Genomic DNA, 21,624 nt, shown 5'->3' on the forward strand with positions numbered 1-21,624 from the left:
TATCTATTTTTATTTTGAAATTTACCAGTAGCTGCTGCATTTCCCACCCTCGGTTTATACTCAAGGCAATACATTTTTCCCAGGTTTTTTCTGTGGTAAAAATAGGTGCCTCGGCTTATATTTGGGTCTGCTTATGCTCAAGTATATATGGTGTATGTATACTGTTTCTCTGAATTTGCTTTTAATCTGTACTGGTTCTAACAATCTGTAAGCAATCTTGAGTCCCACTATTAGAACAAGGCCCAGAGATAAATGATAAATAAAATAATAAATCAAAAAATTGTAAGTTGCACTGGAAGCTGATTTTCTCAATAATTCTAATAATATTTTACCTGTACAGGTGATTCCGTCTCCACTGTAATAAGGCTTGCATTGGCAGGTATTAAATTCTTTGCACACTGCATTTATGGAACAGTTGGGTGAGCACACTGGGGATGAGGCTGTCAAATTATAAAAGCACAATTTATATTCAAGCTTTTCTACCCTCTTGGAATAATATAAATAAAATTGATTTTTTTTAAAAAAAAAACTGAGATTGTGGCCTTGAATATACTTGTCAACACATCAAAGCTGAAAACTGGGACATGTCTGGCTAAGGAATGCCAGAGTGTGGTCAAGACAGCAAAGTTTGTAAGTGAGAAAGAATACATAAATAAGGACATATAGCAACAGCTTGTTTTTTGTTTTGTCTACAAGAAGTGGCACCCCACTCCTAAGTGACAGTACTTTGAATTAAATCAGCAGGATTTTAAGTAAACAGAGGTCAAGAGAGGAAAGTGGTAGGAGGAGAAAAAATGCGAGTTCCTGTCAAAGTATGCGGGTATGCTTTAAGAACAAACATAATTGCATTGGCCAAAGATATAATGTTGCCTAAGTCAATGTACAAAGTTTATGTACAGAAGAAAGCTGAATGGACAACTCCACCTCACTTTAGCATTCGTGACAGTACGTATCAAAGGAGAATAATTTAGCTTAAGGATGCAAGGCAGTCTTTGTGGAAAACACAACAATACCCTTTTAAAAAAGGAAGATGAAAGAAAGAAGCAATATGAAAGAGGAAGAGAACACAAGTGTGTGAGAGATTTCACCATACTCTGTGCCATTTCTCCAGCTCTGAAGTTTCATAAAAAGGCAAAGGTATGACTGAAAATGGAATAAATGTGCCCAATAAAAGCTTTCTGCTAGTCTAGCTTTCTTTAGCTTTGTGCCTTAAAATATATATACAACATCTTTGGTTATCTTTGGTTGGGATAACAAGTGTTCTATAGCACATGGTTGGAAAAAGTGGTGCTAACCTTTTCTCATCTCAGATTTTAAGATATAATTTTTTAGGCAATCTACTGTGGTTTCAAGTTTTACAATGAATGGATGAATGAATTCATCTAGAGCCACCTTCTTATAACCACCAATGCTATTTATATAACAACTTACATATTTATTTTGCTTAATTAAAAATTGGCTACATTATATTTAGTAGGACAGTGGTTCTCAACCTTCCTAATGTCATGAACCCTGAATAGAGTTTTTCATGTTATGGTGACCCCCAACCATAAAATTATTTTTGTTGCTACTTCATAACGAATTTTGTTATGAATTGTAATGTAAATATCAGATATGCAGAATGTATTTTCATGCACTGGACCAAATTTGGCACAAATACCCGATATGCCTAAATTTGAATACTGGTGGGGTTGGGGGGGGGGGGGGAATTGATTTTGTCATTTGGGAGCTGTAGTTTCTGGGATTTATAGTTCATCTATCATCAAAGAGCATTCTGAACTCCACCAATGATGGAATTGAACCAAACTTGGCACACAGGATTCGCATGACTAACAGAAACTACTGGAAGTGTTTGGTGGGCACTGACCTTGAATTTTGGAATTGTAGTTCACCTACATCTAGAGAGTACTGTGGACTCAAATAATGGTGAATCTGGACCAAACTTGGCATGAATACTCAATATGCCCAAATGTGATCACTGGTGGAGTTGGGGGAAATAGACCTTGACATTTGGGAGTTGTAGTTGCTAGGATTTATAGTTCACCTACAATAAAAGAGCATTCTGAACCTCACCAACTATAGAATTGGGCCAAACTTCCCACACAGATCCCTCATGACCAATAGAAAATATTGTGTTTTCTGATGGTCTTTGGTCACCCCTCTGGCACCCCTCTTGCGACCCCCCCCCCCAGGGGTCTCAATCACCATGTTGAGAAATGCTGTACTAGGACATCGAGCAACTAACATCTCTCTTATTGGGCAGTCCATAGTACCTCAGTAAGAGAGAAATGATTTCTTTACGATGCTCATTTATAAGCAAGAAAAAAAATCAGAAAAAATAGTTCTTTTAGGTAGCAACTCTAAAAATAATGGCAATATGAAAATTTTGCAGAACAGAGCAGTGAGAGCATTAAGTTATGAGTCTACTTATTACTACTGTTAAATAACCTGACCAAGTTTGGTCTCACAGAGCCGTCCAGTCCATCCAGTTTCACAGAAACATTGTCCTGAGCCAGAACTCCCTTCATCACATTGTCCGTGTAAGGTGCATTCACAGGCTGAAAACAAAACATGGCTGCATTATTGTTCAGATGTTTGTAAAGAACATTCTGTATGTCTCAAAAGTTCACAATACTATGCTATGAACATTAATCTTCAGAAAGACACTTCCCTATTGCCCTTGAAAATAAAAAAGTAAAAAAGGAAGCTATTGAATATGAGATGTGTGTGAAAAAGATTCTGTACTATATTTTACAGGCTCGCACAACTAAGCAGGCTGCGTTCGGCACAGACTGTGAGAAAGCAACACACTTCACTGTGGTTTTCAAATTAATCTTCAAAATTCTACTCCAAATAAGCTACACTGCATACAACTAATAGGAGAAAAGATGTAGAAAGCCTGTAACTAGTTTAAAACTGTTTATCAAATGAAAAATGTATTATTCCTGATGCTCTATTGACACCAGTAGAGTGAAAGTCCCACCAACATAGCAAAAGGACCACTACTGTTAACTACTGCATACAGAATTCTCATTGTTGGAACAATACAAACTTCCCTTGTACGAACATGTTTCTGGATGTTCTGTGAGATGCAAAAATGTCAAACTGCTCAGTCTATGTGCCAGTGCATTTGCAGTTTGGCATAATAGGATCATGGCCTTAATTTTTAAAAAGTTTACGAGCCACCTTGCATCTATGCTTACTAAGGGTGGCATATGATCATAGGGTTGCAAAATAATTTTCCATCTGAGCACTGACCAGATTTAGAGCTGCATACCTTTAGCAAATCGGCAATACTTCTGGCATATTACAAAATTATGGGTCCTGCTTAAGTTCATAAGGTCTTCCTGGTTTAAGTAAGGAATTTGGGATCTAGTATGCAAGCTCTCTTTCACATTCTCATGCAGATAAGTACAGTTACTTAACATGAACAGGAAACATACATTTGCAATCCAAGCCGTATCTTCCAGGCAGGCAGAGTTCACATGAAGTACCATTGAAACCACTGTTACACGAGCATTCCCCTGTACCAGCATATCCTTCATTACAGCTACCACGGTTATTACATGGACCTTCTGGTCCTCCTGGGCAGGCTGGAAAATAGTAAACAATAGGGATTAAAACTTTGCATAGATTGTTTCAAGAATGGCTATTTTGCCATATCCATTGGGCTAATATGCCACAGAAGAAGGCTCATTTTACAAGCCCAAAACTTTGGCAACGTTCTTCCAGAGCAGAAGAACTCTAGTACTGAAATGTCAAAGCCTATCATGCAAAGATTCAAAAGTCATCCATCAAAAATGCATCATTTGGCATAACAAATATGAATTCAATAAGAAGAATGGGCCTTGCTTCTTTCTTTGGTAAATTGCTGCATTTACCAAAGCATTAGGCTTATCCTCACTGGTATGAGGGTGGGGTGACGATACAGAAAAGTAGAAAACAAAAGGCTTACCTTGGCACTCATTCCCAAAGTACCCCTTGCAACACTGTGGTACCCTGACCACCATTGAGCAAGATTTCCGACAGCCTGACAGGATTCGATGACCGATAGTGTAAGGGCATTGCTGTACTTCTCCCTGAAGATTTCAGATTTGGATTTGGGAAATCCCAGAAAAAACATAAAAGCAAAATGTTAATAGACTTTATATGTAACACTGCATAGGGCCTCTATCCCCATTAGTTAGTTCCAAGTAGAATTGACCCATACTGTTAATTGTTGAATGATAAATCAACATGTAGGAAAAGCCCATTTATGTATTAAGGGGGTCTACCGTAGGTTATTGGGCACTGTTCTGAGTTTTAAATTGTCATTTTTATATGTTATATATGTTTTACTTATTGTATTGTACTGTATGTTTGTTTTATGCTCTGTTTTAGGCATATCACCCCCCTGTTGCGTCAGTTCCACTGGCTGCCAATCTGCTACCGAGCACAATTAAAATTGCTGGCTTTAATCTATAAAGCCCTAAATGGTTCTGGCCCAGCCTACCTGTCCAAATGTATCTCCCCCTATGAACCATCATGGAAATTAAGATTGTCTGGGGAGGCCCTGCTCTCCGTCCCACCTTCTTCGCAAGTGCGATTGGTGGGGATGAGAGACAGGGCCTTCTCAGTGGTGGCTCCTCAGTTGTGGATTTCCTCCCTAGTGATATCAGGGCAGCCCCCTCCCCCTTAGTATTTAGAAAGAGAGTCAAAACTTGGCTCTCGGAGCAGGCATTTGAAAAAATAGAGCAGTGCAGGAATGTTATCATGGAATCTGCAATTTGACTATGTATTGGCCTTTAGACTATGACTCTGGATGACATGCTTCATTGAAATGTATTTTTATTATGCTTACTATGTTTTAATGTTTAACTTATGTTTTAACTAATGTGGTATGTTTTAAGGCACCATGGAGGTGCAATTGTAAGCCACCTTGCATCCCTTTCAGGTAGAGAAAGGTGGGATATAAATAAGGTAAATAATAATATGTAAGCCGCCCTGAGTCCCTTTGGGGAGATGGAGGCGAGGTACAAGAATAAAGTTGTTTTGTTGTTGTTATTACTGTTATTATTATTGTTATTATGGCTGACAGTAAGATTCAGGCCTGTATGTTTTTCATCTTGCCTCTGAAAGTGCTTGGTCTTTTTCATGTATTTCTATGGAATAGTTGTATACAGTGCAGCTATGGGTGTCTGCATGCTGATTGCTATTCACTGCTTTAGCACACTAACAGCAATCCCATTTTACCTAGAACATAATCGGAAAACATTTATTTTTACTGCTTGTTCCATCTTTTTAACTTAAAGTGAAAATTGCTGTTCAATTGAAAAAGATGGAATAGCTGTCCTACGCCTTCTGATTGCTAGCATGAGGAGTGCTTTGTTTGGAAATATTAAAATAATTGTTTAGCAACTTAAAGATTATTATGACAGAGGCTTTCAAAAAATAGAGGAAAAGTATTTCCACTATTTTAAAGCTTTGCTTTATATACCAACCTATTTACAATTTGGCCATATTGTCATTGCTTTTCAATTAGAGCGTTGAAGTTAGAATCAAAAGTATGCAACTATAATTACCACCACTTTGCTCCCAGAAGGACACTGAAAGGTTCTGAAGCAACTCATGCAATCTCCCTGTAGAAAAACAAAATTATATGTTTTAAATCAGCTGTTTTAATGAAAATTTTTCTAACATAACATTTAAAAAATAATCCTTTGTTAGCAAAGCACAAAATGCATGACCTATACAGTTATATGAACCGAAACCCTAAGACAATTTCCTATAATATTTTCAAGCATTTTATTTCTGAAACATTCTAATGTAGTGATGGGACTCATATAGGCCATTTTTGTAAATCTGTAAGTCTATTGATCTCACTCAAACTATTGAATTCAATGGGATACACACACACACGCACATATACACACATACATATACATACATACACACAGTGTGTATGTGTGTATGCGTGTGTCTATCTATCTATCTATCTATCTATCTATCTATCTGAATTTATATATATATGGTTGCACTGTAAAGCTCTAACCCAGTGTTTCACATAAACTGCAGCATGCAACTATTCCAATTAACATGCAGGAATATCCACACATCTCTTTTCAAACTGCAGGATAAGAGATTCCACCTGAATTTTAGGAAGAACCTCCAGACAGAAAGAATGATTTGATAGTGGAATATGCTGCCTTGGAGTGTGGTGGAGTCTCCTTTGGAAGTTTACAAATAGAGGCTGGATGATAATCTGTCAGGAATACTTGGCCTGTACATTCCTACATGGCCGTGAGTTGGACTGGATGGCCCTTGTGGCCTATGATTCTATGAGAGAATCACTGTATCAGCATAAAACTGAGAAAGAAAATAGCTTTTCAGAGGAAGACTGACCGGTAACTGAGAAGTGAGGAAAGTGTCACAACGACCTCCAAGGACAGGATCTACTAACATGCAGTCAATCCCGTAAGCAAGACCATCAGCAAACTCCAATTGCCTTTGTACTATTTTGCACCTTCCATTGAGGAACAATTCACCCTTAGCAAACAGAAAGCACAATGAAAAAATTGGTAATTTGGTTGTTGGTTCTGTTTTTAAAGAAAGATTAGATTAACATAGGTATTGAAGAGCAGCCTAAAACCAATATTTCTCTGATAATAATTTTAGTCAATATGTAAATCATCATCATCATCATCATCATCATCATCATCATCATTTAATTACTTATTAATCACCCTCCATTCGAGAATGCTCTAGGCGATGTACAGCTAAATTGTAAAGAGATTCCACCTAAAAAAGTAAAGGTTTCCCCTTGTGTCTGACTCTGCGAAGTAGTGCTCATCTCTATTTCTAAGCTGAAGAGCCAGAGTTGTCCATAGACACATCCAAGGCCATGTGGCTGGCAAGACTGCATGGAGTGCTGTTACCTTCCCGCCAGAGTGGTACCTATTGATCTCCTCCTTCTGCTAGGTTGGCAGATGCTGGGGCTAACAGCGGGAGCTCACTCTGTTCCACGGATTCGAACTTCTGATCTTCTGGTCAGCAAGTTCTACAGCTTAGCAGTTAAACCCACTGCACCACCGCAGCCCAGTCAATATGTATACAACTAGTGATATTGTATATTTACACTGGGTGGTTGCTGCTGCCAATTTAATTTTGTTATATCAACTGGTAATTATAATTCTTATTATACTGTAAGAATTATGAGAAATCGGTTTGATTCTGCATCCATGTCAGTATGATTTCTCTTGAGGTTTCTGAGGCAAAATCCTTTTTGAGCACTTAACTAGTTATCTATACTCATGATATTCTTGTGGCTTACCTTCTGGGCTGTGAATTTCTATTCATTTTTAGAGTTGCAGATTCTATAGTCCTTCTGCACACTTTTCTAAAGGATATGTTTTTAGAGATTATAGTTGGAAGACTACTGTTTTGCCATACTGAAGCATACAGAGTTCCTTGGAGTTCAGTTTTACTTCACTCGATTCTGACCAGCCTCTTACAAATAGTGGCCTCCTGAAATCTGGGATTATAACTTCTCAAATTTATGACCAAAATTCTGTAGGGCAGCAGGACAAATGAGATAAATGATATTGCTTTTAATTGTTTTATAACATTGTTTGATTTTATGTTTATTGATGTTTGATATTGCTTGTTTTCGATGCTTATTTTAACCTGTTTTGTTGGGCATATCCCTTTGTAAGCCGCCCCGAGTTCCTTCGGGGAGATGGAGGCAGGGTATAAAAATAAAGTTGTTGTTGTTGTTGTTGTTGTTGTTGTTGTTGTTATTATTATTATTATTATTCTGACACAAAAACACAGTATGTCTCAGCAAATGAGATATATATGCTGGATTTCGTATCATAAAATCACAAGTCGAATTTGGACTGTGTCATGTATTTTCAAATGATGCGTGCAGATCCAAGTAAGGTGGCCTTTTGCAATTGGCAGATCGGCTAAGATCTTTTGGCATGGCACCCAGTGTCCCAATGACCACTGGGACCATCTATACTGGTTTATGCCAGAGCCTTTGCAGTTCGTTTCGGAGGTCCTGATAACAGCTGAGTTTTTCCTGTTTTTCCTCAATGCGACTGTCACCTGGTATGGTGACATCAAGAATCCAAACTTTTTTCTTTTTCACAATCGTGATGTCTGGTATATTGTGTTCCAAAACTTTGTCAATCTGGATTTGAAAGTCCCACAGTATTTTGCGTTTTCATTTTCCACTACCTTTGCAGGTTTATGATCCCACCAATTCTTTATTGCTGGCAGATGGTACTTGTGACATAAATTTCAGTGAATCATTTGGGCCACAGAGTTGCATCTTTGTTGTTGTTGTTGTTGTTGTTGTTGTTGTTATTATAAAAATGTTAGGGGAAATATTTTAAATTCAAAGTCATTGACAAAACTCAATTTTATTTTCATGCCCTTTGAAGAATGATGATAGCATGCAGTGGCATGTTGTGTTCCCTGTATGCCAAATTTCCAAGATACAACGACTGACAGGAAGAATTAAGAAAATATCCCATTTGAAAATCTGGATGGATTCTAATATACTTACAGTATTTGTATCATCATCACCACATTTTACAGTGAGATCAGAGCCCTGAAGTGTCTTCAATGAATCAGCAGTAGGAAGGGCATGGGCAAAAATCTGGAAAGTACCAGAGAAAAGAAAAGAGAGATGGAGAAAGGAAAAGCTCAGAATTACACAACAGAAGTCTCCACTATTTTGGTTTCCGCAAGTCATTTAAACATTCCTAATTCCCACCTTAGCACTTCCAATAATGTGGAATTTCAAGTACTGCAGCAGCTTTTCCTTGTCAGACATTTTGAACAGAAAATCCTGCTGATCCTTGGGGAGACCCCTGATTACGTTGTCGGTGGGCCAGAACAGGGTGATGGGTTGATGAAGAGGGTCATCAATGAGACTAATCAATCCTGAACTCTGAAATAAGATAGAAAAGACATCAGAATAGCCACAGTTACTCAGTGTGGGTAAGTCTCCTTTGATCCGACATGTACAATTGATTTAAAAAATAGCTGTAACATAGAATCCAAACTTATTCATATTATCAACCCAAACACTGTGTTAAAAGGTTTCAAAGCCAAGTAGGCTTACCTCTAAGATGTTGTAGAAGAGGATGTATCCATTTTTTGCTGCAACGATTTTCAGGTTTTCCTAAAAATGCAAATTATTTGCTTATTTTTCCGTTAGGGAAACATAATATCAAAAGCTGTATATGCAGATTTTAAACTGTATTGTCATCCCACAGGATTTTTTTCCTTATGAACGTGACTTTACAAATGTCTATCAAGGTTAGTCTCTGCACTGACACTTGGCCACTTGGGATATGTAGTAAGAAGCACTGTCTTGTGAGCACATCAAAAATATTGCTTCACAAGGCACACTGCTATGAATGAAAAGAAGTGAATCTTTCCATTCATAGCAATGTGCCTTGTGAAGCAATATTTTTGCTTAGAGCAATAATGGAGAATAGGTCTATCAGGGGTATTGCAATGGCTATATATTATTTCCTGGATTAGAGGAAGCACACTGAGTAACAGAGTTTTCCCATCCAGTTGTGGACTCCCATGGACATAGGGTTGGCTACTGTGGAGATCAGGGTGCTGAATTAGATAGGTGCTTAGTCTTATTCAGTTATTTAGCAGCAATGTACTTTCTGCTTCAATTGCAGATTGAAATACCTTCCCATTAGTAAATGATTACAAAAACATGTCATCTTATTCTCTCCAATAAGGCTATACTCAAGTTCTAACAGATCTTACGTGGCCATGGGAAAATGGCAAGAAAAAAGGCCAATTAGACATGATGCTAACTGACTCACTTAAATCGCTCAGCTTTTTTTTTTAAAAAAAAGCCCAACAACTTGTTAATTGCTGCTTAAAGGTAAAGGTAAAGGTTTTCCTTGATATTAAGTCTAGTCGTGTCCTACTCTGGGGAGTGGTGCTCATCTCCAGAGCCGGCGTTGTCCATAGACACCTCCAAGGTAATGTGGCCACCATGACTGCATGGAGTGCCATTACCTTCTTGCCAAAAGTGGTACCTATTGATCTATTTACATTTGCATGTCTTCGAACTGCTAGGTTGGCAGAAGCTGGGGCTCACCATGCTCTCTGGATTCAAACCGCCAACCTTTCAGTCAGCAAGTTCAGCAGCTCAGCGGTTTATCCTGCTGCTCCACCATGGGGCTGATAGCTGCTTAGGTTTCCCCAATTTCCATCAGTATTTTAATGAAACAGAAAGGAGTTTACTCCCTACTTATATCCCCAAGGAAGATTTCTTAAACTGTAGCCTTTGAATAAAACAAAGAATTTCACCCAAATTTCAAAACTGATTATTTTTGCATTTCGGCAAAGAGAAAAAATTATTAACATATAGTATAATTAGCACATTTCAACCTTATTTTAACTACTCAAATAGCTAGTTAATCAACCGAAGGAAAATAGGACAATAAAAAACCTGAGCAGTGTTTAAATAGATGTCAATATAAAGTTTATGCACCTTTACAGGCTTTGACTGCACTCGTGGGAAATCCTGAATCCTCTGTGGAATCAGGATCTTATCTATGATGTGTATCACTCCATTTGTGCAGATCAGATCACTGGTTAGAATCTTAGCCTTGCCGTTCAAAAAAACTGAATTCTGAAAGCATAAAACATAAGGAAGGACATTATTTTCATGGTCCCAGGATGCTTTAATAGAACAAAACAGAACAAGAGGAAGAATCCTGCACCTGGCTGGCAGTAGATTACAAAACCACAATCCTTTCATCAGTGTGTATATATTTGTGTGATGTTCTTTAAGAGAAAACTATCTAAAAACCAATCAGCTGTGATTTTTCAAAAAGTTTCAGAATGGTAAATGAACTGAAATAGCAAGGACATTGCTGCTTTGGCCCTTCAAAATCTGCTGGGTAAGACAGTTGTTTCACTGTACCCGAGAGCAGGGTGTTTCTAGACATTACTAGTTTGGCAGAAATAACATGGAAATTACATGAATAGCTTCCTAAAGTACAAAAAAAGACTACTTTAACATGTTTCAGCAATTTTAAAGTGAAACTAACAATATGCTCATGCAAAAAGAAATAGTCAGATGGGGTGAACCTTGCATAAGTAATCAAACAAATTTTGGGAACCTTCTAGAGACCATTTGAAAGATTCTTCCCAAATGTACCTGAACTCAAGAACAGAAAACGGAATGTTGGTGGACAGGAAAAGAGATTTAAAGATGGGCTGAAAGCCAGCCTTATAAACTCTGGCATAGACACTGAGAACTGGGAAGACCTGGCCCTTGAGCGCTCCAGCTGGAGGTCAGTTGTGACCAGCAGTGCTGTAGAATTTGAAGAGGCACGAATAGAGAGTGAAAGAGAGAAACATGCCAAGAGGAAGGCATGTCAAGCTAACCCCGACCGGGACCACCTTCCACCTGAAACCAATGCCCTCACTGCGGGAGAAGATGCAGATCAAGAATTGGGTCCACAGTCACCTACAGACCCACCGACAGAACACTGACCTTGGAGGACCATCATCCTCGGACTACGAGGGATCGTCTAAGTAAGTAAGTAACCCAAGGATGATTTTTTTCATTTACCATTATATCTGAAATGAAGATATAATTATAGTCATAATCTCACATTTTCAGTTACCTGTGAAAATGTGATCTTGAGCTGATCTCCGTGAAGAGTGGTGACAGTTTTATCGGATGTCAGGTCATTATAGAGCAGCCCTGCACATGATACAACATGGTTTCGAAGAATCTGGGGCATGGCACCTTTGGAAACCCAGTCATTAACCTTGGAAGAGTATCAGAAAACAGAACAGGTCAAGAGAGGAATGTGTAAATAATATACACTACATATATTGCCATGTTTTTGCTACCTGATTACTAGAATAGACTTATCATTGCATCATGTCACCTTAGAGAGCAATCTAGGGTTTGACACATAATTGTGCAGCACACTCTTCAGCATCTTTACTTGGAAAACAGACAACTATTTCCAATTGAATTTTCCCCTAGAAAATTTAGAGCTAAATCTTTATCAGAGTTTGGGAACTGAACTTTTTTGGACAATTGTTGTTATATTCTTCAAGCCATTGACATGGTTTGTTCAGAGCTGGCTTTGCCTCTGACACTGAAAATGTGTAACTTGCAGGCATGGGCAAACTTGGGCTTTCCAGGTGTTTTGGACTTCCACAATTCCTAACAGCCTATGAACTCTTAGCAATTGTGGGAGTTGAAATCCAAAACACCCAGAGGGCCCAAGTTTGCCCATGTCTGGTAACTTGTCTAAGATCCACCAATGGGTTTCCACAACTGAGCAGCAATTTGAACCTTGCCCCCCCCCTCCCCGCATTGCCCCTGTTAAGAATATAGCTGGAGATATTCAGAGTTAAACTCACTAAGTGACCTATGTCACACTCTCTCAGCCCCAGAGGAAAGCTAAGAGAAACTTCTTCTGAAGAAATGTTGCCAAGGCAATCCCATGGTAGGTTTGCCTTAGGGTCATCAGCAGCTGGAAACAATTTGGAGGCACACAACAATAATATTTCCAAATGATCAAATATTGTAGGACTGAGGGCTTCTGGAGTATTAAACGCTCCCTTAGAGGAAACTGAAGTAAGTAGTCCTGTCTCTGACATTTCTCGTTGCTTTGGAAAATGCAGACCACATATTACATTGTCCAGCATTAAAGACATTTTACTTACTATTAGTTCAGCTATAAATGCCTCTTTGCTTGGTACAAAGACAGTGAAAGGGCCCATTCCAGATAAGTCTCTAACACCAGCATCCTAGACCAAAGGAATGCAAAATGTTAATTTGAATTTCTGCGGTCAGTTTCAAGCAATGATATTTTCCAAACTACCATGTTAATCAATTTGAAGGACATTTTGGTTGGTAAAACTTTTAGAATATTCATGAGAGTCCCCACCAAGAAAATTGCAACTTCAGAAGCTAACATGCAATCTTCTTACCATCAAGTATCCATTAAATCGAGTAATATTGTAATTCGTCAAAAGCTCCTGTAATGAAAAACAATAGTAAAATTTGGAAATTACAGTATAATTGCAGTCCTTATAATAATCTCAGGTATAAAATACCAAATTCTTGAATATGCATAGGATTGAGTAGTTCATTAGGTAAACTGATGGTTTCATCGGCATTGAACCCTGCAGATCTATCTGAAGATACCAAGCTATAAAGCAGGGAGGACAATAGGTGGTTAGCTGTTAATATGACTTCAGTCATTTGGAAATGAATAGTTTATTTTAGCAATATCTATTTCTAGCCCTCTAATACTCATATCCCTGAAAATAATTGTGATTATATGTAGAGACCCAAACTTTTTCTCTGCTATGAGAAGGTTTTTCATGAACTAATTCTGCAAAGTTTCCACAACACGTCTTCTGGAGTATCATTTAATGGAGAAAAACACATGCTTTTGCTGCACAAATGCCACATTTTAGGGTACATTTTTGTTCAAAATATTGCTTCCTAAATAATAATAATAATAATAATAATAATAATAATAATAATACTTTATTCTTATACCGCGTCATCATCTCCTTGAAGGGACTCAGGGTGTCTTACGTATGGGACAAAATGCCCACAAGACATAAATGCAAATAAATCAGTTAAAGCAAAAACACAATTAAAATAAGAGCATGGTAAAAATATAACAATCTAGATAAAAAACACAAATAAAACATAAGAATATAAAACAAGAATGTTGAAAATCAATCAAAATAATGCTCAACAAAACCAATATAGAAAATATTTTTTATGAATGACAAATTGTGAATCTTGTGCAGAAACAAGAGGTGTGTTTTGTGCAAATGAATTGCCCTGGAAGACTTCACAAAGCATAAACAATATTGTTGATGCTCTGTTCTTCCGAATGGTGCTTTCTGAGTGCTGAGAAGTCCTCTTTTTCAGGTTGGAAATGAAGAGAAGTAAATATTCCAGTATTTTCTCTTGGTCATGGGAGTTAAGTGTGGCAAGTTTGGTTTAATTCCATCATTGGTGGAGTTCAGAATGATTGCAGGTGAGCTATAAATCCCAGTAACTACAACTCCCAAATGACAAAATCAATCCACCCCAACCCCACTAGTATTCAAATGCGGGCGTATTGGGTATTTGTGCCAAATTTGGTCCAGTGAATGAAATTACATCCTGCATATCAGATCTTTACATCACGATTCATAACAGTAGCAAAACAGTAGTACAGTTCTGAAGTAGCAGCGAAAATAATGTTATGGTTGGGGGGTCACCACAACATGAGGAATTGAATCAAGGGGTCACAGCATCCGGAAGGTTGAGAACCACTGTATTAGGGGAAGAATTAAGCATTACTTCGTCAACTATTATCATGCCTCTGCAAAAGGCCCTCCCTACCCATCACTTGGTGTTGTTGACCTGATTTTGAAAAACATTAAATTATGTAGCAAGAATTCAATAAAATAAATTGTAAAAGTTTCACCATGGCAATGCTGCCTCTGCAAGTGAATCCATCTCCAATATAATTAGGTTTACAGGTACAGGTCCTTTCTGACTCTGCTGTATCATTGCAGTATGCATTTTCCCCACAGCCACCATTATTCTGTTAAGAGAGAATCAGCATTAAACAAAATCTGCTTTATCAACATGTATCTCATTTAAAAGAATAAGTCATCGGGGAGAGAAGGTGGACAAACTTGTCTTTTGAGTAAATGCCTAGCAATCTTTTACAGAACCACTTATTTGTGGCTATCCTGAAACAAACTTTCATGCAGAAACTTGATGTGTATTTCTTTACAAAATAATTTGCAAAAACCCTTTTCATTAAACAAATGCTGAGTGAAAATTGCAGGTTTCAGCGGTGATCAGGGGGGCTTTTGCAAAATTAAAATTTATGCGCCAGTTGTGCCCATACCTTGGGAAGTCAGACTTGGTCAAAGTGGTCCACGCTCTGGTTACATCCTGGTTAGATTACTGCAATGTAATCAGGGGTTGCTTTAGAAGACTGTTTGGAAGCTCTAAATTGCTCACTGGAGCGGCATACAGGGAGCATCCAACCTCCCAGTTGTGTCAGCTCCACTGGCTGCCAATCTGCTACTGAGCACAATTCAAAAACCTGGCTTTAGCCTATAAAGCCCTAAACAGTTCTGGTCCAGCTTATCTGTCCGAACGTATCTCCACCTATGAACCATCTCAGATATTGAGATCATCTGGAGAGGCCCTGTTCTCGGTCCTGCCTCCTTCACAGACGAGATACAGGGCCTTCTCAGTGGTGGCCCCTCGGCTGTGAAACTCCCTCTCCAGAGATATTACATCAGCCCCTTCCCTCCTGACATTCAGAAAAAAAGGTTAAAACATGGCTTTGGGATCAAGTCTTTGGCAACTATTACAGTGCAATAGATGGATTTGGATTTATATGTAACGATCACTGGAATGGCCTGACCTTGCATGTGGATAATGTGATTTTATAGCTGTAAGTGGTAATATCTATATCTTAATTGGTTTTAATCTTGTTAGATTTTTAACTGAACATTTATTTATTGTTGAATTGTTTTAAGGCACTGAATTATTGCCTCTGTTGTAAGCCACCTTGAGTTCCCTTCAGGGTCGAGAAAGGTGGGACACAAATATAGTAAATAAATAAATAAATAGTTCCAGTGTATTATTCTTCCCTTTGGGGTTTCCTAAACATTAGGAAACCCATTTTTCAACTTGGAAATGAATAACAGTGAATATTTTTTTATCTCTATTCTGAATGCATTGACATTCATTATAGCCTCATCTTTTCATGAGTTTATCTGGTTCCCTTTGAAGCCATGCAAGTTATTGGCCACCAGCACATTTTGTGATTTTAAGTATGGGTTGTCTAAAAAAAACCTCACTTCATATTATCTGGTTTTCAATCTTACAGACATTAATTAGAAGCTCTGAATTCTGGTATTATGTGGATCTCTATCCAATTTTTCCACACTATGTATAATATTATAAACCTGCTCTTCTATGCAAAGTACAGCCAGACCTAGAAGAACTTAAAATGCAGATGAGAGGCTTAAGGGTTTTTTTCCTCTGTTTAACTATCCAGCCAGCAGACTGATTATGTTAATTTTCTTCCAATCAGCAAAATGCAATTGGAACATGATTCTGGAAGATAATCTGGAAAAGGCCAAATTAAAGAAAGAAATTCGTGAGGAAGGAAAATAGAACACTTGAACCTAGTATTTCCCTCAAAGCTGCTCCCCTTTAAACTGTCCCCTCATGTGCTGCCACAAGAGAAACATATTGCTTTAGACTAGGCATGGGCAAACTTCAGCTCTTCAGGTGTTTTGGACTCCAACTCCCACAATTCCTAACAGCCTCAGGCCCTTTCCTTTTTCTCCTGAGGGGAAAAAGGAAGGGGTCTGAGGCTGTTAGGAATTGTGAGAGTTAGAGTCCAAAACACTTGAAGGGCTGAAGTTTGCCATGTTCTGCTTTAGACTCAGTGAACATTGTTGTATTGTATGTCTGTAAAAAGGATCGAGGCAAAATGTACATTGTGGATTCATCCTTCCATAAAAGTGGTTTGAGAGTCTTTTCCTAATTTGTTCCATGGCTTGCAGTCATTCAGTAGTGTTACTACAGAAATGCAGAAGGCTGATCCTGTTGAACCTTCACTTGGTTACATCCAGAACAAAAATCAGTAGATAAGCTGAATAATCACATGTAACTGATATATAAGTGAATGGCAACAGGTGCAGGGATCATAGGTCAGTTCCATATCAATATGCAGGGGGCATTATACCAGTAGTTCCCAACCTTTGGTCTTCCAGGTGTTTTGGAATTTAACTTTCAGAATTCCTGACAATTGGCCAAGCTGGCTGTGGCTTCTGACACTTGAAGTCCCAAAAACCTGGAACACCAAAATTTGAGAATTTATTATTATTATTTATTTACTTCATTTATACCCTCCCTTTCACACCCCGGAGGGGGACTCCAGGCGTCTTACGACTCCGGCAAAATTCAATGCCATATATAAATATAACAATAAAAACAGACTTCATCAGCTATAAAACAATTAAAACATGTGAGCAAATAAACACATAGAGCAATAAAAACAGGTTAAAACATACGAAGTGCTTGATTTCATTCATCCATAATCCTTGTTCATAATCCTTAATCTGTGTAGAAATCCGTAAAGTTTTACTCTCCAGCTGCCTTCATACAAAGCCAGGTCTTTAGCTTTTTTTCTGAAGACCAAAAAAAAATAAAAATGCTTGCCTGATGTTGCTGGTGAGGAAGTTCCACAGCCAAGGAGCCACCACTGAGAAAGTGCTGTCTCTTGTTCCCACCAATTGTGTTTGGGACCGAAAGCAGGGTCTCCCCAGCAGATTGTAAGGCTCTAGTTGGCTCATAAGAGGAGATGCATTTGAACGGGTAAGTTGGACCAGGACCGTTTAGGGCTTTAAAGGCCACTTTGAATTGGGCTCAGCCATCATATTGCATGATATGATATACTTATGTTGTTGCTTTAGATTTCAATTTGACATGAAGAGGCACACATTAAAAATATTCTGACAAACAAAAAGTGTACTGGTGTGAATGTACTCACAAATGAACATGGACTGATGTAGGTGCAGGTTTTGCCATCCCCAGAATACCCTTTTAGGCAATTACAAGCTGCCTGACAAAATAAGGAAACAAAGCATGTCAAGGGAAACATTGGCAGTTTCACAGACTATTAATTTTATTGTCTCAATTTACTGGTATACAAAACAAAGGCACTGAAACTTCTGAGCTCACATCCCTTTTGAAAATTTCCTTCCATGTATGCAGAGCACAAAACCTGTATTTTTTAAAATTATTTTTAATTGAAAAAAGTCTACAAGCTATTTGGACCTTAGTTTAAAATAAAAAATAAAGACAGCCTTTTAGGTCTTCATTTGTCATTCTGTGTAACCTATGGGGAATACAGACACTTGGAGATCTGGTTACCTAGGCAAGTTATTTTAATCTAGGTCATGCAGTGAAGTTGCAGAATTCTTAGAATATTAGGTTTTTTTCTTTTTTGGGGGGTAAGATTTTGGATACTAAAGCATTTTTCTTTCCTTTCCTGGAACTTTGTAAGGAAAATTACAGTACAATCTCTAAAATGCTATCACATATTTCACTGAAGAAACACTTTAAAATTGTTCAACAATTTCACATGCAACAAAGACAGAGAAGCTTGTGAGATTTTGTTTTTGTTTTTTAAAAAACAAACTAGATTTTCCTTCTAATTACAATGTTTTGGTTGAGCAATAAATTTAGTGAAGAGGACAGGATAAGCCTATGTTTCAAAATGTTATCTGTAATAGCGGTATAATAATATTATCATTCCCTGCAAGCATTATTGGAATAATGTGTATTGGGCTGAGAAAAAAAGAGATTAGTTTATATTGGTAGATCTCTGTGTGGTTTCCACTAGATTATCGTTTTATAGCCCATGTTGTTGTTGTTGTTGTTGTTGTTGTTGTTGAGGTGGCATGCCTCCAAGCTGATTCTAGCTTATGGAGATGCTACCATAGTGTTTTCTTGGCAAGATTTATTCAGAGGAGCTTTGTGAGTGATTTCATCTTAGGCTGAGAGCATATGGCTTGGGCAACACATGATTCATCACTAATTATTGACTACTATATGTGTCAATGCAAGACAAAACCATTACTTACCTGATCAGGTCCAGTGTGAGTGCACTCTGCATTTTTATCACAGCCACCATTATTCACTAAGCAGGGATTAATTTCTTTATGTGACCAAAGAAGAACAAAAGAAAAAGGTGAGTACTTTCTATATCTCATGAAACTCAGTTTGATTAATATAGCCTGCTAATTGTTATTTATGATTAATAATATAATAATATACTGGTATGTCCTTATGGGCACCTTTTATTACCTTCCCGCTTAAAGCAGTAACTATTTATCTACTCACATTTCTGTTTTTGATCTGCTAGGTGGGCAGGGAGCTGGGGCTGATGGCGGGTGCTCATCCTGACCTGGCCTTGAACTGCCAACCTTTTGATTAATAGGAATTTCTGCCACTTAGTGGTTTAACCCACTGTGCTAAGCCCAGCCCCTCGATTATATTATGATCCCCAAATAAATGTTCTTTGTCTGGCCAAGAGTGTAAAATAAAATGATATAGAAGCAGATTGATTCTATACACTCTTCATCCACAACTGACTCAAAAGCCAAATCAGATATTCTTCTGTATATGTGAGCATGGAGTACTCTGAACAAAATCACTTTCCATGTGAGTTATGAAATAGTTCTGTGTTTCAGCTTTTTCTGTTTTTGGACAAGGTAAAGGTAAAGGCTTTCCCCTGACATTAACTCCAGTCATGTCTGACTTGGGGGTTGGTGCTCATCTTCATTTCTAAGCTGAAGAGCTGGCGTTGTCCATAGACATCTCAAAGGTCATGTGGCCGGCATGACTGCACGGAGTGCTGTTACCTTCCTGCTGGAGCGGTACCTATGGATCTACTCACATTTGCATGTTTTCGAACTGCTATGTTGGCAGAAGTTGGGCCTAACAACGGGAGCTCATGCCACTCCCTGGATTCAAGCCTTTAACCAAGTCAGCAACTTGGCCAGCAAGTTCAGTAGCTCAGCGGTTTTACCCACTGCATCACCGGGGGATATGTGAGTCAGTATCGCTAGTTATTTCTTTGCTTTCTAATGACAAGATAAACATATTTAACACTTACCAAAACAGACTATTCCATCTCCAGTGTAACCTGCTTTGCAGGCACATACTCTGTTTCCTGGGGTGGTACGTTTACATATTGCTTTGGCAGAGCAGCCACCATTGCTTGTTTCACATGCATTGATAGCTATAAAGACACACAAAATAGAAGCTATAGTTCCATTCTTAAACTGCAGTATAACCCATGATTGCTGACCTTATACAGTAGCAAACTTTGTTTTGCCAAAAATACATTTGACAGAAAAACATAGCATAAGCTCCCTGGCAAAACTTGTTCATGAGCATGTTTTGTTGTGTATATGTAAAAAAAAACTTGGCCAGAATTTTGTTGGTGCACTCTGTGGCATAACTGCAATGGCACAGTAGCCCTCTTTGCTGCGAACACAGTAGCCAAGAGAGAAGAAGGTAGTAGAGTAGTAGGCTGTTCAGAGGTGGCATCTTCCCATGGATGACTGTATGGTTGTGGACAAAGAGCAATCACTCATATAGTGCACTGACAGAATTATATTCCATAAGTTTACACCTACAAATAAGTGTAATAGTGGACTGACTAATCAACCCCTTTGTCTAATAAATCACCCAATAGTTGGGGAAACTAATTAATAGGAGATGATCTCCTAAGAATACAGTCATGAATGCAAGAAGAGTGATACAGGAACAGGTGTTGATGTCAGGTGTGTGTGTATTTGTGTATAAAGAAACAGCAACTCTATTCTGAGGTCAGAGACAAAAGTGCCTCCTCTGAACTCAGTGAAATAGTCACTGAAACCCCACAATGAAGAGAGGAGCAAAACATCCCTGTTTATTTTTGTTATACAAAGAAATGTTGCATAGACACCAGGGATGGATATTATTTGATCATTCAAATGATACTGTGCTGTAAATCCCAGCATTTCCCGCTATTGTCTATGTTAGTGGACTTTCAGTCTAAAAACAATTGGAAAGCTACATGATTACCAGAACAGATACACACAAAAGAGGATGCACTGGTACATGCTATGGATTTGACATTATATCCATTGATTGTGTAGTGATGTATTTGTGTTTCTGTGAAGAGGGAAAGATGGTCAGGAGCATTCAGAAGGTTGGTCTGAGAAGGTCTTGGTGAATAAATGGCCTGCCTGATCTGGGTCCTGAAATACTTGCTTCTAACCATGCACCTCTTCATGTGGGAATATGACCACCGCATTGAGTCGCCTAATCTAGGCTGAAAAATGCGGTATAGAAATAAAGCAAATAAATAAATAAATAAATAAATGTGCCTTTACGTCACCTTTCAGCTTATGACAACCTTATGCATTTCATAGTCTTATGTAGAAAAAAAGGGTATTATTCTGAATTTTAAACTGATACATGAAAATGATTTGATACCAACTCCTATCACACCACTCTGTTCACTTGTCTGGGGTGGTTTGATTGTACCTTTTCCTGCATGGCAGGGAGGTAGACTAGATGACCCATATGGTCCCTTCCAACTAAATGATTATATGAGTCTGATTCATGAATGCCATCCTAAACTTTCAAACAGAATAAATAAGTTCACTTGCCTGTACAATATGTTCCATTTCCTTTAAACCCAGCTGCACACTGGCAATATGCTTTGCCCCCAGGATTGAGAAAGCAGCTAAAAGAGGGCAGAGGGAGAAGGAGGAAAAGAATATCAATAAAACTAAACCCATTTCTACATCATTGCCACTGTTTTTTCAAGCTACAGTAGGCACCCAAGATTTGTGGTTTCTCTTTCCCGGATTTGATTATTCATGAGTTTGTAGCTGTTGCTCAATGAGCAAAACCTCCTCACCTCACATCTTCTGCTACCTTTCTACCTACCATTACATGTTCTGCTGGAAGTGCCAACTGCTTACTCCATTTACCATCTTCCCATCACAAATACTTTCTCCTTC

General features: G+C 38.2%; 1 protein-coding gene across 2 annotated transcripts in view; it reads right to left on the reverse strand.

The window, feature by feature from the left end:
* The window catches only part of STAB2 (stabilin 2), an 88,192-nt gene that overhangs the window by 15,755 nt on the left and 50,813 nt on the right, over positions 1-21,624 (reverse strand). For both annotated transcript variants that reach the window (XM_067469231.1, XM_060776891.2), the window contains 18 exons: positions 21,268-21,344; positions 19,722-19,847; positions 18,688-18,761; positions 17,592-17,663; positions 14,490-14,609; positions 12,985-13,032; positions 12,718-12,801; positions 11,658-11,804; positions 10,514-10,654; positions 9,110-9,169; positions 8,759-8,935; positions 8,549-8,641; positions 6,382-6,525; positions 5,562-5,618; positions 3,956-4,079; positions 3,444-3,593; positions 2,454-2,558; positions 333-440 (listed from right to left, as the gene is read on the reverse strand). In XM_067469231.1, coding sequence (XP_067325332.1) covers positions 333-440; positions 2,454-2,558; positions 3,444-3,593; positions 3,956-4,079; positions 5,562-5,618; positions 6,382-6,525; positions 8,549-8,641; positions 8,759-8,935; positions 9,110-9,169; positions 10,514-10,654; positions 11,658-11,804; positions 12,718-12,801; positions 12,985-13,032; positions 14,490-14,609; positions 17,592-17,663; positions 18,688-18,761; positions 19,722-19,847; positions 21,268-21,344 — 1,907 coding nt within the window. The remainder of the gene's footprint in view (positions 1-332; positions 441-2,453; positions 2,559-3,443; positions 3,594-3,955; positions 4,080-5,561; positions 5,619-6,381; positions 6,526-8,548; positions 8,642-8,758; positions 8,936-9,109; positions 9,170-10,513; positions 10,655-11,657; positions 11,805-12,717; positions 12,802-12,984; positions 13,033-14,489; positions 14,610-17,591; positions 17,664-18,687; positions 18,762-19,721; positions 19,848-21,267; positions 21,345-21,624) is intronic.

Source organism: Anolis sagrei, chromosome 5 (assembly GCF_037176765.1).
Source record: "Anolis sagrei isolate rAnoSag1 chromosome 5, rAnoSag1.mat, whole genome shotgun sequence".
Lineage (NCBI taxonomy): Eukaryota > Metazoa > Chordata > Lepidosauria > Squamata > Dactyloidae > Anolis > Anolis sagrei.